The sequence below is a fragment of the Lycorma delicatula genome, chromosome 3, assembly GCF_047948215.1.
Source record: "Lycorma delicatula isolate Av1 chromosome 3, ASM4794821v1, whole genome shotgun sequence".
Lineage (NCBI taxonomy): Eukaryota > Metazoa > Arthropoda > Insecta > Hemiptera > Fulgoridae > Lycorma > Lycorma delicatula.
In genome coordinates this window covers 144,201,687-144,215,394 of record NC_134457.1, presented here as the reverse complement: position 1 = coordinate 144,215,394, position 13,708 = coordinate 144,201,687, and the positions used below count along the sequence as shown (strand labels likewise).

At 28.4% G+C, this 13,708-nt stretch overlaps 1 protein-coding gene across 2 annotated transcripts; it reads right to left on the bottom strand.

Annotated features, from left to right (window-relative positions):
• Positions 1-422: 422 nt before the first annotated feature.
• On the bottom strand, positions 423-10,928 carry LOC142322072 (zinc finger protein 593 homolog). 2 transcript variants are annotated; one of them, XM_075360721.1, is made up of 3 exons: positions 10,770-10,788; positions 7,173-7,269; positions 423-4,015 (listed from the first exon to the last, which is right to left on the bottom strand). In XM_075360721.1, exon 3 carries the CDS (start codon positions 3,754-3,756, stop codon positions 2,404-2,406), a length of 1,353 nt encoding a protein of 450 aa, XP_075216836.1. In that variant the 5' UTR covers positions 3,757-4,015; positions 7,173-7,269; positions 10,770-10,788; the 3' UTR covers positions 423-2,403. The 2 variants fall into 2 exon arrangements, with proteins under 2 accessions (XP_075216836.1, XP_075216837.1); XM_075360722.1 differs by having other exon boundaries at positions 3,710-4,015; positions 7,169-7,269; positions 10,770-10,928.
• Between the last annotated feature and the right edge of the window lie 2,780 nt (positions 10,929-13,708).

Here is a 13,708-nt window from a genome sequence, read left to right as displayed (position 1 = left end):
AAGTGATAATTTTTTCTTGCTCATTAGATACCTTTACTACAACAGTTGAAGAGTAGGAAATAAACAAACATTCAACCACTGCTTCCATTTAATACTTGAAAAAACTCCCTCTTACAAGTTGAAACACTAACTCAAAAACATATAAAATACTCCCAATTTGTATGTTAATGATACTTGGTCACTGTAGAGAGGGAAACCGCGGTTTATGTAGTAAGAGAATAGCTATGCTATGTTAGGGAATGTTTTGTGATAAGTACCAAACTGTCTAAAACCATTATGGTTTTGGAACCAAATAAACAACCAATTAAAACTCACAACTGAGCAGTAAGCAGTACTGAAAGTACATCAAACTCTAATTAGTTAGGAGGTATTTTTAGTACTAATTTTCTACAAATAATAAAATATAAACATACATTTATAAATTATATAAAAAATAACAATTTAATACATAAATAAAATATACAACTTTCTTAAAGACATAAACATAGAATGTGAATAAACTAAAACAAAATGTTAATTGCATAATTTAGGCATATCTCTATTTCACAGGAAATTTAGAATTAAAAATATTCAATCACAGGACTTTTAAATTTAGAAATAATCATTAGAAAATAAGTAATCTATAATTAAACTTAACTATGAACTATAATGTATTAAGCTTCCTGGACTTAAATGACGAAATTTATTTTTGTCATAAAGGAAAGTGGTACAGCTTTAATGCAGAGCCACTTCCCATTATGCCGATGTAATTAGAGATTTACTACAATCATACATTAGACATTTATACATAACCATTAATAATACCAAGCGGTTCCTCTTTCAGCTGTACTAAATCTACTTGATGATCAGCATAAAATCCCATCTCTCTTCTCAGTGTAAATACTTGTCATTTATTTGAAATTCATTGGTTTTCATATTAAAATTAAGCTGTGATGAAACTTCATCATTCTATGAGATTACAGATTCCACTAAAATTTTCAACTTTAAAATTTTCTGATTTAACTAAGCTGGTTTCATCAATTGCTAAATGATATTTTTGAATATCATGATTAAGAATAATATCAAGCAGTTCCTCTTTTAGTTATACTAAACCAACTTGACCTGGATAAAATCCTATCTATTCTTTAGAATGGTCTTCACCATATGCAAATACTTTATTTAAAGTTCATTTATTTTCATATTAAAATTAAACTGCATTGAAGTTTATCGTTCAATGAGATTCCACTTCATTTTCAACTTTTAAATTGAAAAAAAAAAATGAAAGAGGAACCGCTCGATATTATTAATGGTGATATTCAAAAAGATCCTCACTATTAATATCAAGCGGTTCTTCTTTTAGTTGTACTAAATCTGCTTGATGATTCGGAAAAAATCCCATCTCTTCTTCTGTCTTCACAGTATGTAAATACTTATCATTTATATGAAGTTCATTGTATTCATATTGAAATTAAGCTATGACTGAAAATTCATTATTCAATGAGATTTCAGATTACATTTCACTTTCAACTTTTAAAGTTTCTGATTTAAATTGGTCTCTTCAACTGCTAAGGATATTTTTGAATATCACAATTAATAATATCAAGCAGTTCTTTTAGTTATTCTAAATCTATTTGAAGACCAGATAAAATCCTCTCTTCTTCTGTCTTCACTGTATGTAAATACTATTTATTTGTAGTTCATTTGTTTTCATATTAAAATTAAACTGGGATGAAACTTAATCATTTAATGAGATTTCAGATTCCACGTCATTTTCAACTTTTAATTTTAGAGGAATGGCTTGATGTTATTAAAGATGATATTCAAAAAGATTCTTCAGCAATTGAAGAGATCAACTTAGTTAACTCAGAAAATTTAATTGAAAATGAAGTGGAATCTGGAATTACATTGAATGATGGAAGTTTCATCTCAGCTTTATTTAAATATGAAAGCCAATGAACTTCAAATAAATAAGTATTTACACGTGGTGAAGACAGAAGAAATGGGATTTTTTTATCAGTCATCAAGTAGATTTAGTACAACTGAAAGAGGAACGTCTTGATATTATTAATGGTGATATTCAAAAAACCCTTTAGCAATTGAAGAGCTCAACTTAGTTAAACCAGAAAATTTAAATGTTGAAAATGAATTGGAATCTGAAATCTCACTAAATGATGGTTTCATCACAGCATAATTTTAATATATATCTTAATTTAATATTGTTTATAATGCATATGTAAGATTATACTTGGAAATAATTATCACCTGAATGAAAAAATTTAATTAATTTTGCAAGAATTGTACCTTCACAATGCAGACTGTTATAAAATTCTGATTATTTCTCTTGAATAAGGAAGTAAATAAAACAAATCAAACATTAATCTGAAAATATATTTTTAAGAAAAACCATCACTTAAAATAAAAAAATTAAAAAATCATTTCATCTTTTATTACTTTTGGAATAAATAATTCTGTAGAAGAATTTTCTAATAAATTTGCAATTAAGACTGGAATTCTTAAAGCAGTACCGGAAATAACATTCAAAAACTTTAATGCAGATTCATTACTATTTGAATAATATGCTAATAATCGTTTGCTAATGTAATTACCGATCAATGATATATTACCAATTTCTACATACATTTTATTTACAGGAGAATATACCTGAAAATTTACACGTAAACGTTCCCATGATTTTAATTTACTGGCTGGCACATAAGTTGTTCTAAAATGTAAATCCAATGAGCTGTAAATATCAAGAAGAATACTAACCACATGGTCAAATTCTTCAGTTAATTCAGCATCATCATTCATACATGTAAAAATTTCAACAGCTGTTGACTGCCATGCAGAATAAAGTCCATTTAGATTTTGAACAGATAAAGGATTATACTGTCTTCCTTGGGCAACATAACGAACAGGAAGATATTTTCCTTCAATTATATGTTTTGTATGAAAACCAAAAAATGGTAAAAAGGATGCACCTCCACTTAAATACACTTTGTGTTTTTGATTTTTTTCAGTATTTTTTAGAATGAATCCCACATCAGGTGCATGATTTTTCAACGTACAGCCTTCAACCAAAACACTTCGAGCAAAATCAGCATTGCAAAATGGTATATATTTGTAGGTCTTAAATCGGTTACAAAAATACTGACCAACTGCAATTTCAAACAATGCTAGGTCATTTTTCAAATAATATGATGATTTATTGTGATAATCTAAACAATTAAGATTTTTACCGATTTCTAAATGGTCAAATCCATAATCAAATTTTTTATTGATGTTATCAATGATAACTTCTTTGTCAGGTGTTCTCGGATGTAAATCATTTGGTATTTGTAAAACTTTTAATATAACATTATTTTCTATTTCCCACACAGTTCTAGTTATATTTTTTAAATCATCTTTTATCATCTCTGACTTCAATTTAAGAGCTTTAATTTCATCATCTCTTTTATTATCATCACTATATTCTTCTGAAGAAACACTATGTAAATTTAATAGTATTTCTTTTTTATTTACTTCTAATTTATGTTTAAAATCTAACCTTGTTCTGTAAAAGTCCCACAATCTTTTAATTTCATATATATCAATGTTGATACATCGTTTTTTAATATTATTATCTAATTCATTGATATTTTGTATTCTTTCATCAAAATCAATATGAGGTTGTACAGAAGAATAAATATCTCTAGCCTTATCACCAGTTACATATAAAAAACTAGAAAAATACTTGTAAGAAATGTAATTAAGTTTTACAATACAGGTTTTTCTCATTTTTAAAACGATAAAAATTATAAATAATAATATTTAATCAGCAATATCTTCCTTTATATTTTCAGTATTTTCTTTCTCTTCTAGAAGTAATGGTTGAGTTTCAATCTTCCTTCTTTTTGCTGTTTGGAAGTTTCCAAAACCAGCAGCTCTTTCCGATTCTTCAATAGTATATGGTTCCAGTTCTAAAGCTTTAAGTCGCCGTTTATGAACTTTAGTTTTGAAATGATCTTTTAATGCAGTATCATCAATAAAATAACGCCTGCAAAATTACACAACATATTAATTATAAAGTATAAAGGAATTATATAATAAAATAAAATTTTATTGATTACAAATTAAAAACCTATTTTAAAAATTATCAAATGCTTACTAACGTTTTAACTATAAATTTTTACACATCAAGATAGATTCAAGATGTATTTACATTGATTACATACTGTCAACACTTTTTTAACCATTTATGGCCAATGAAAAAAAATGATCCCTCAACCAACTACAGTTACCCAAGTTAAATTATATCCAAAATTCAGAACTCTCATCCTTTTTTATCCAAATACGCAGTAATAATTATAACAGATAAAACTGGTTGATTCTGTTATCATTATATTTATTAAGGTTAAAATTACAACAAAATAAATACATAATTTTTTATTTTTTAATCTTTAATTAAATTTTCGATCAAACATTAAAAAAATCTGGGTCAATCCATTTGAAGTGTCCTAAACTACATAAGCTGGTTGCTTGACCAATTAAAAAAAATTGAAATTACCCACTTGTTTCCTACATGTTTCAGGACCTTACAACTATTTTTTTTTTTACTGTTTTATTTAAGCAGCTTACCTGTAGCGGCCATTTTTGTTATGGCGCACACACCTATTTTTGTGATTATTGTAAGGGTTTACAGAAAAAATCAAACAAAAAATGTACTGGTCCTGGAAGGATGAAACAAAGTGATTTAATCATATTTTCTGAAGGTAAAAGATTAGTTCAGTGGTTAATTTACCTATCTCTCTTCTTTCTATAAGAAAATTACCAATAAAGTTGAACATGAAAAACGGTGAAATTTCACTTTGGTCATCTTTTTTCAAGAGGCAGAGATGGCATACACAGTTTGAATTATTTTTTTACATGTAGGTATGTGTTAGTAGTTTTACCATAAATAATATTGATGGTGTATTCTTACCACTAAATTTTTATGAATTTTTACAACTAATGTTTACTTTAAAATTCAAATTTTGGTTTCAAATAACTCTGACAGGGCTGGTGATAAAAATTTCAAATTTGCACACAACTTGCAGTGTTTTTGTAGATATTTATAGCAAATAAAAATGTTTCTTGTGTATTGTATTAATAAAAGTGTTATAACATATAAAAAATCATGAAAAACTTGTTAAAGAAGATACCATTTTAACTCTCTAAATAAGTGCTCCAAGGGGGTTTCTTGTCTTCTTGGCACTTTATTATTTTTATACTTATTATTATAGTTGAAATAGACTTGTTTGAACAATTCAATTGCAGTGACCATGTTATAACAGGCACATGAAGTCATCTCCAGTCATCAGAAAAATTCATGTTGCAATATGCTCATTTATGCTTGTTGCATCATTTAGCTTTGCAGTTACAGACTGGTCAAACTGACATTAGTCAGTGACCTGTTCACACACAGTATTTTTTTGATTAAATCAGATGAGATAGCTAACATTTCAGGAACACTAAAAAAAACCGTTTTCACTGCTGTGAAAAAAGTTGTTGGTACTAGAACCTACCACAAGTATGTTCCTGTGTCAGACTCCAAGGACTATGAAGACCATCCTGTGTGAAGTATTGTACCACTTTCACTTACGGAAAAAGACTATTGCTTGTGTGTATGATGATCAGTGGTGGAGAGAAGAAATGGTAGATATTAGTCTCAAAAATGACGATGTGCAGGTTCAACTTTTCCACCCAGCTGGACCATGTACATCATTTCAAAAGTTTCAACAAGACAAAGTGTGGGTACCGATATGTAAAGTCCTGAGAAAGTTGACATCATTTGAACTAATTACAGTGACAGGTTGTTCTCACACAATTTCAAGAGAATTATCAGAAGAGATATCAAAGCTGTTGGTTAACCACACTAAATTATAAACTTTCATTGCTACAAAAACAGGCTATTTCATTGAAGAAGAATTAAAATTTAGCTACAATTTATTTTTTCTTCAAATGTTTACAAAAATTTTTTTTTTTTTGTCTTCAGTCATTTGACTGGTTTGATGCAGCTCTCCAAGATTCCCTACCTAGTTTACAAAAATAAACCGATATAAAAATAAAAATGAATTCTTGAAAAAAGATGTAAGTTATCATTAAATTACGACCTATCACTAATAATTTTTAAAATATTGAAAATGTCAACTTTTATATTAACTTTTAATATTAACAACATAGGGACTAAATATAGAAAATAAAGGCTCTGCAAAGTAGCCATTGAGGAACTCTCTTACTTTAGAAGCTGAAATGAAGTCGAAAAGTAATGCTTATATTTCACATATACAACTTTGCACTTGTAGTATACTTCAACAAGTTCACTTGTTATTCTACACATACTTGTTTATTTATTTCTAACATATAAATTACTTATTAAAATTGTTGTCCATCAAAACAGTTGTATAACAAATTAAAAATATTTTAGAAAGCAGAAATGGTATGTATAATATGAAAATTGCTCAAACAAAAGGACTTCCAACAGTATATAAAAACATATACTTCTTCAATATATGAATGTTGTTTCATCAATTTCTAAAATTTTTTTGACTTTTTTTAACATTATAATTTTACTTCATTATTTATTTAATTATTGATGTTTATTTACTCTTACGTTATTTTTTTAATTAAATCTTTTCCACTAGAAACTTATTTTCTTGCAAAAAAGTAAGTTTCTTGTTATTAACTTATCTCATTTTCCTATCTTTCATCAGACTTCTTTACAGTTGCTAATTTTTTTTAACAGTGACTCTCATGACAATCCTACCATATGTCCTTTTTTAACTTTTATTTTGAAAAGATTATTTAATGCAGCTTCAACGTAAAAATACCTGATTTGATGCATTAATTAAAACAAGAGATAAAAGTTCTTGACTTATTAACAAGAGATAGAACAATCTATGAATAATAAACAATCTAATGAATCCATCAATAATAATACTTTAAAATGAATTAATCTTAAAAAAATTTTATAGTACTTTATAAGCTTTAAAAATGTATTAAAATCTTTGTAATAAGACAAAGTTAAAACTACATTTTCAGGTAAGAGGTGGTAAATAATACACATTGAAAGATAACATTCAAGCGTGATGAAGACAGTGTGATAAAACTACAAGTTTTTTAATAGAATATATAAGGAAAACTGTGTGAACATAATTAAACAGAAACTTACGCACAATGAAGACAATAAAACTGTGCATTACCAGGTTTATCAACATCAACTTCCTGTTTTAATAACTGAACTGCATTCTCTTCTTTCATATCATTGTCAATCTGTAGCATATAAATTTTTATTAAAATACACACATTTAAGAAACTTTTCTAACACAATAGTTGAATAATTTAACAAATTAATTTGTATAACTCAGCAGGGTGAACATTTCACCAAAAAAATATAAACTGCTTGGATTAGAAAAAAAGTCAAATGAGCTTTGTAACTGTTTATAGTAAGTTAAACATTAAGTACATCTTTAAGAAATAGGATCAACTTACTAATATATTGATTAGTTTATTTCTATGTATGGTAATGTCAAATTTGACTGCACTCATGACCATCCAGATAAGAAAATCTACTTCAATGGTCATTTGTTATTAAACTGTCAGTTATAATGTATTTTCAAATGTAGTGTGTACAGACGGGCCATAAAAAAAGTAGCCCCCATCAACATCTACATTAACCTATGTAAGATCGATATTAAGAACTAACATATCTATCTGTACCAATCTTTAGAGTAACTGTTGAAAATGGTCTCCAACAGCTAAACACTAATGTGCATGGTTTAAAAAACTGCTGGTATACCTACATAAATTCCGCCAGGATAATACTGCTAATGCTATCATGATATTCTCTTACAAGTCATAGATTGTGTGTGGATTGTTTTGATACACTCAAAAACTCACATGTTGACAAGTCTGGTGACCATAACAGCCATAAGCCTCTACTCAGTTTCCTCAGTAGTAAACAGTTCATAAATGCAACCTAGTGACCTCTCAGAAATGTAACAAGTTGTCCCATTCTGCTGGAAAAAGCAGTACTCACATTCTTCTTCTCCTCTAAGCTGTTGAGCAAAATCATCCAAAATGGTCTGGTAGTCATCAGTGTTGACTGTAGTGCTGAAAAGTACTGAACCAATAACACACGTGACAAGCACAGCACACCATATCATGTCATGTAAGGATACCTCATATATTAGGTGCAGATTTTGACATCCAATACCTGCTGTTCTGGGTATTATGTATCCTGATAAATGAAACCATGCCTCATCTGACATAATATTAAACCTAAACGGGTCCAATCAAACCATCTTCAACAACCAGTGACAAAAAGTCAATGTTTTACCTTGTCTTGTTCCTTCAATTGTTGCAATACAGTTTCAATTTCAAACTCTTCAGGACACATCTGTAGGTTGTTCTACTCACCCCAACCTGTCACGAATATTTATTTTGAATAAGAAGATGATTTCTTTCATCTCCTAATTTTGGGTGATGAGTATACGTTTCACAACAGTGGAATCCTAAATTTGAAAAATAAATTTTTTACAAACCATCAAATGTGTCCATTGATTTACAATTGCCCTGTTTAGAATAGGAAATAATTCAAGGGGTAGTCAAAAAGTTAGTTGCATTAACAATAAAAAAAAAAAAAAACAACTCCTACTTAAAGAGGAACCCATTGGTAAACCATCTTTCTCATCTTTTGGTAAATCATCTTCGTTCATGTAAAGAACAGTAAGTGTTGCAATTTTTATTATTGATAATACAGAATTATTTACAAAAAATTCTTTTATTTACCTATAAGTACAACTACAGATGAGATTATCTATATAATCACTAAGTTTATTTAAACATTTATGAAGCATGTATCCCCTTACGTTTGTTGAAAAACTGCCAACACATATACAATAACCAATCCTTAATTGCATTTTAGACTCCTTCATCAGAGTGATATTGCCACTTGTGGAAACCACACACAGTGTGAGGTGAAGACTGTAAAGAGGGTGTTCCCCCACACCTCCTTGAATTTTTTCAAGAGTCCTTTGTGATGTGAGCCGAATTATATGTGGTATTGCCACAGTTTCTGAGTTTTCCACATAATCTTGATTAATTTTTAATTACCTTTTTCTGCCTCTGCAAGGTTTCACAATATGATTCCAATGTAATAATTGTAGATCCCTTTCTACGATAATTAAGTATAATAAACACCTTTTATGACAAAGAAATGATCAGCATTATCTTTCCTGCAAATGAACCTTTTTGGCAGTTTCACTCAAGTGAATTTTTGATTTACCTAATTAATCTCAGGTGAAAAATTAATCTTAAGTCATAATTTTGTCTAACAACTCCTTCCATCAAATAACAATAAAAAATAGTCAACAGCTGTTTGAAAATGTTTGTTTCCTATCAACAAATGAGGCACCCACAAAGCATAAATGTTTTGACAATCAGATGCTCAGAGTTGATGTGTATACTTATATGGCATTTACATCTGTGGCATCCCAATGATGCTTAGCTTATTAATATGAGATATAAAATATAAGGAGGCAAAAGACGACTCCTGTTAAGCCCATCAGGGCTAGTAATGGGGGGGGGGGGTGACCAGAATTGTCACAAGGCAGGTGTGTCTTCTCCTACGGGAGTTGGGATGTATACTTACATGCAAAATACCAAATTTATCAGCTATAACAACAACTCTGATTTGCTTATTTGCATGCAAAAATTCCTGTGTTCAATGTTGTCATCTGTCATGTAAAAATTCTACTATAAACTTCATTTAACTAACAATGAATTTCAGTAGAGTTAGTTACACCTCCTTACCCACAGACAATGACACTGAGTGAACAATGATTAATAAGTGTAAATTTGATAGAATATTTGATTACATTAAAAAAAAATTATCAAAGAAAAACATAAATTTTTTGATAGTATTTGTCAATGTAAAAAATAATTAGGTTAAAAACAAGATAACAATGTTTAATACACAATTTAGCATAGTACTTATCAAAAAAGATCATCATTTAAATAATATGAGATTAATACTAAGCACAAAACAGTTTTAAAGCTATGCACAATACTGTAATTAAGTATCAGGGGTTTCTTAATTGAATAAGCCAGACACTAAATAGTAATCTACATATTGTAGCGATCAGGAACTGGTTACAAATGTATTTTGCTGTATTTGGTGGTACTGCTGAGCACAAACCCATCTTTCTCATCCTGCTATGCAATATCAAATCTTGTTCTTGATTAGTAAACATATAAAATCATTTCCACTAATAATAAAAGTCCTCTTTTATTGTAAAAAAATGATCTGCCTTCTAAAATTTTTGCTTTAATCACACGATTTAACAATTTTATTACAAAATACAGTAAGAATGGAATTAAATGGTAGAACCAATAGATATTGTGCTTCCATTAATGTTATGTTCCTTAATATGTGTTAAATAAGTTTTCTTAATTACAAATAACTGTATTTTAATTTACATTTCCTTAATTATCAGTATCTAAAAATATAACCTAAAAATTCATAAGCAAATCTCATACAGAATTTCTTGAATCCGTGAAAAAATCCTATTTAACTTAAGATTTTCACAGCAATTTAAATGATTTATTTTCATTGTAACTTAAATCCGTTACAGTCCAGTATTTCAACTCTTCTAAATGATAATATTAAATCCTTTTGAAGGTTAGTTGCAAAATATGTGGAAATTCGTGGATTCACATCAGCCTAACAAAAATAAAAATCAGAAGAAAATCCTTACACAATTATTACTTACCTCATCAAGATCTTTGGTTCTCTTTCGTGTTCTCCACCTCTTTTTTAAATGAGTATCGCCAAAATGATACTTCTTCCTCTTATATGGACCAGGCATGTCACCAAACGACGTAAAATGATCGCAGACAACTACAACGGCGGCTTCGGATCACTTTATTAGCATTAAACTACTTCCGGTATAAAAAATAATTAAATATAAGAAAATTGTGTTTTAATAATTAATAAATTCTGTGTGTAAAAAAATTACCATGAAGTAAATTATTTTTATAAGTTTTCATAAATGTGTAATTTTATGCAGACATAAGGAATGAAATCTTCAAACGAATGCTTATTCATCATGTTGCTTAGAATAAATAATCACTCAGAAATTTAAAAAATAAATTAATTAAAAACTATTTAATTAAATATATTTCTGTTTTACGATTAAAACAAAATTACTTAAGGCGATAATCGTAATCTATTCATTGCCAGTAAGTTCCAACTGTAACAGGAGAAATGACAGTGCGGACCCCGTATTAAGTTTTAACGTATTTTTCTTTTTACTTCCTTGCACAAAGTATAGGATGTGCTGTGACCGCAAAAAATTTCGGAATTCAACGGAAAAATCAATTTTTACTTTGGCGTGACGTCTGTAAATATGAATGTATCTTGCATAATTAAAAAACGATTAGCCGTATGATGTAGAAATTTTCGATTTAGTACTGTTGCAACATCTATTTTTACACCTCCATTTTTGATTGCAATCGACTTTACCAAGTGTCCAAAAAATTTGGATTTCGGGCTTTTTTAACTGCAGTAAAAAACCCTCATTAAGAGCTTTTCAACGATATATTATAAATGGTACTTATTTTCTTCCAGTTTCAATCATACTTATCTATTTTTTTTTTTTAATTTAAATATACTGATTTATTAATTATTATTAAATTCTAATTGTAAATTTTTTTTAATAAATAACAATAAAAATGAAAAAATATCGGAAGTTATTAATGAAATAAAATTTTACGTACTTTTCATTTAAAAAAAATGTATATATATAATTTAATAAGCATACAAGGAAGACATGTGGTGTCAACATTTTTCTGTTTAGCCTCTAGAACCACTGTAAGATATTACTTCGGAGGATGATAAGTATGAATGAAGTGGTTTGTACAGTCACAGGTTAACCACTCCAGAAATTTGTGGTCTATTTAAACCCAACCACCAAAGACACCAGTATCCTTGACCTAGTAATCAAATCCGTATAAAAGTAACTGCCTTTATTAAGCTATAAAAGTTTGATGTACTAAGCTTGACAGAATGTATTTTCATTTCATTTTTTTGCACAGCGTTCCATGTAGTGCAGACCCTAGTCACACTTGTACCTAAATAATCTTTTTTGTAAAAAAAAGAATGATCACTAATTTTGAAAATAAATTCAGACAAATTTCTGTTTTGAAAAAGCGTGGTTGTATGCATGAACAGGGTTCAATATAAATAAATCATGAAAAATACTTGACAGGATGTTTTGATTCCATTTTTTACAGAGTTCAAGATGGAATTGTTCATAGAATTAATAAAATTTGTATTGAAATAAAAAATAAACCTATGTAGTATGCAAATTTTCAAATGAAAGTTTAATCCACTATGTAGTGAAAATATTATACTACTAATAAATTATGAAAAATATTTGACAGGATGTGTTGTTTTCATTTTTATCACAGTTATGGACATTTTATTTACATAAATGATATGGAAATACAACTTTTAACACCGAGATTTGCCTGTTTTATGTTATATTAATAATCGAGAGGTATAACATAAATCTTTTCTTTTTTTCCTCTCATGTGTAATACATGTATATCATCTAATTGGTCAGACCACTCGCAAGTCTGAATATTTTTAGTTACTATGGGACTTCGATGGGCTTTAATAAAAAATTGTGCTGATTGAAAAAGTGTTTTGCACATAAGATTACATTTTTATTCAGGATTCTTAAACACAATTCATATATTCAAAATCATTCTTATTTAATAAGATGAATCTGAAGGTGTTGAAAAAACCTATTTTAAAGATATAGCATCGCTGCTTCTTTGTCAAATTGCCATACTTGCCAGAGGAGGTGCTAGTGATGTCCCTCGATTAAAGATTAAAAAACATGACTGCCAAAAAACACACTGCACTTAATATAGTATGATAATTACTAATAAAGAATAATTAAAGAGTGTGTAAGTGACAATTTTATATATAGTAAATTTTTCAAATTTATTTAAACATATATTTATGTAGCCTTACACTACCCTACTACCCTAAGGATTCCAATGCAGGGTCATTTATCTAAAACAGTTCAGCAGTGAGCTGCTACAGTGGAACATACATACACCCTAAATACAGTACACTCCTTTTTGGGCAGTCATTTAAAAATATGTGCAAGTCGAAAAATAACAGTCATAAAAATTGAGATACATAATTCATTTTTATTTATTATTTAGTTTCAACAAATCTACATGAAGCCAGTATTTTTGTAATATGGTAAAGAAGAAAATACACTTTTTTATAAATAGTTTTAAAAACAAGTATTCTATCGTAAATGTTGATAGCATTTTAAAAATCTTAAAATTACCTTTAGTTTGAAAGTCTGGTTGTAGTGTAACACAAATTTTCTAAGATCCCACTTTGTAATTGTACCTGTTTCAACCCACACTAAAAAATGTAATAACAAAAACCTAATTTGAATGTTCTGTTTTTATTCATTCAAAAAATAATCTCTACACAAAATTATTGTTTTTTTATACAAAATTCTTGCTTTCTGAAAATAAAATATTGTAATTGTACAATTGCAATATTTATTTTAAAATAGCATATTCTCTCCTCCCACAACTAAAACTACTGAAGGAATCGTATTTTGTGACATCGATTCCTAGACAGCAATACACATATTCTACTAATATTCATTCTCTATTA

Excerpts from the sequence above, each read along its gene's own strand:
- LOC142322072 (XM_075360721.1), bottom strand. The coding sequence starts at position 3,756 with ATGAGAAAAACCTGTATTGTAAAACTTAATTACATTTCTTACAAGTAT.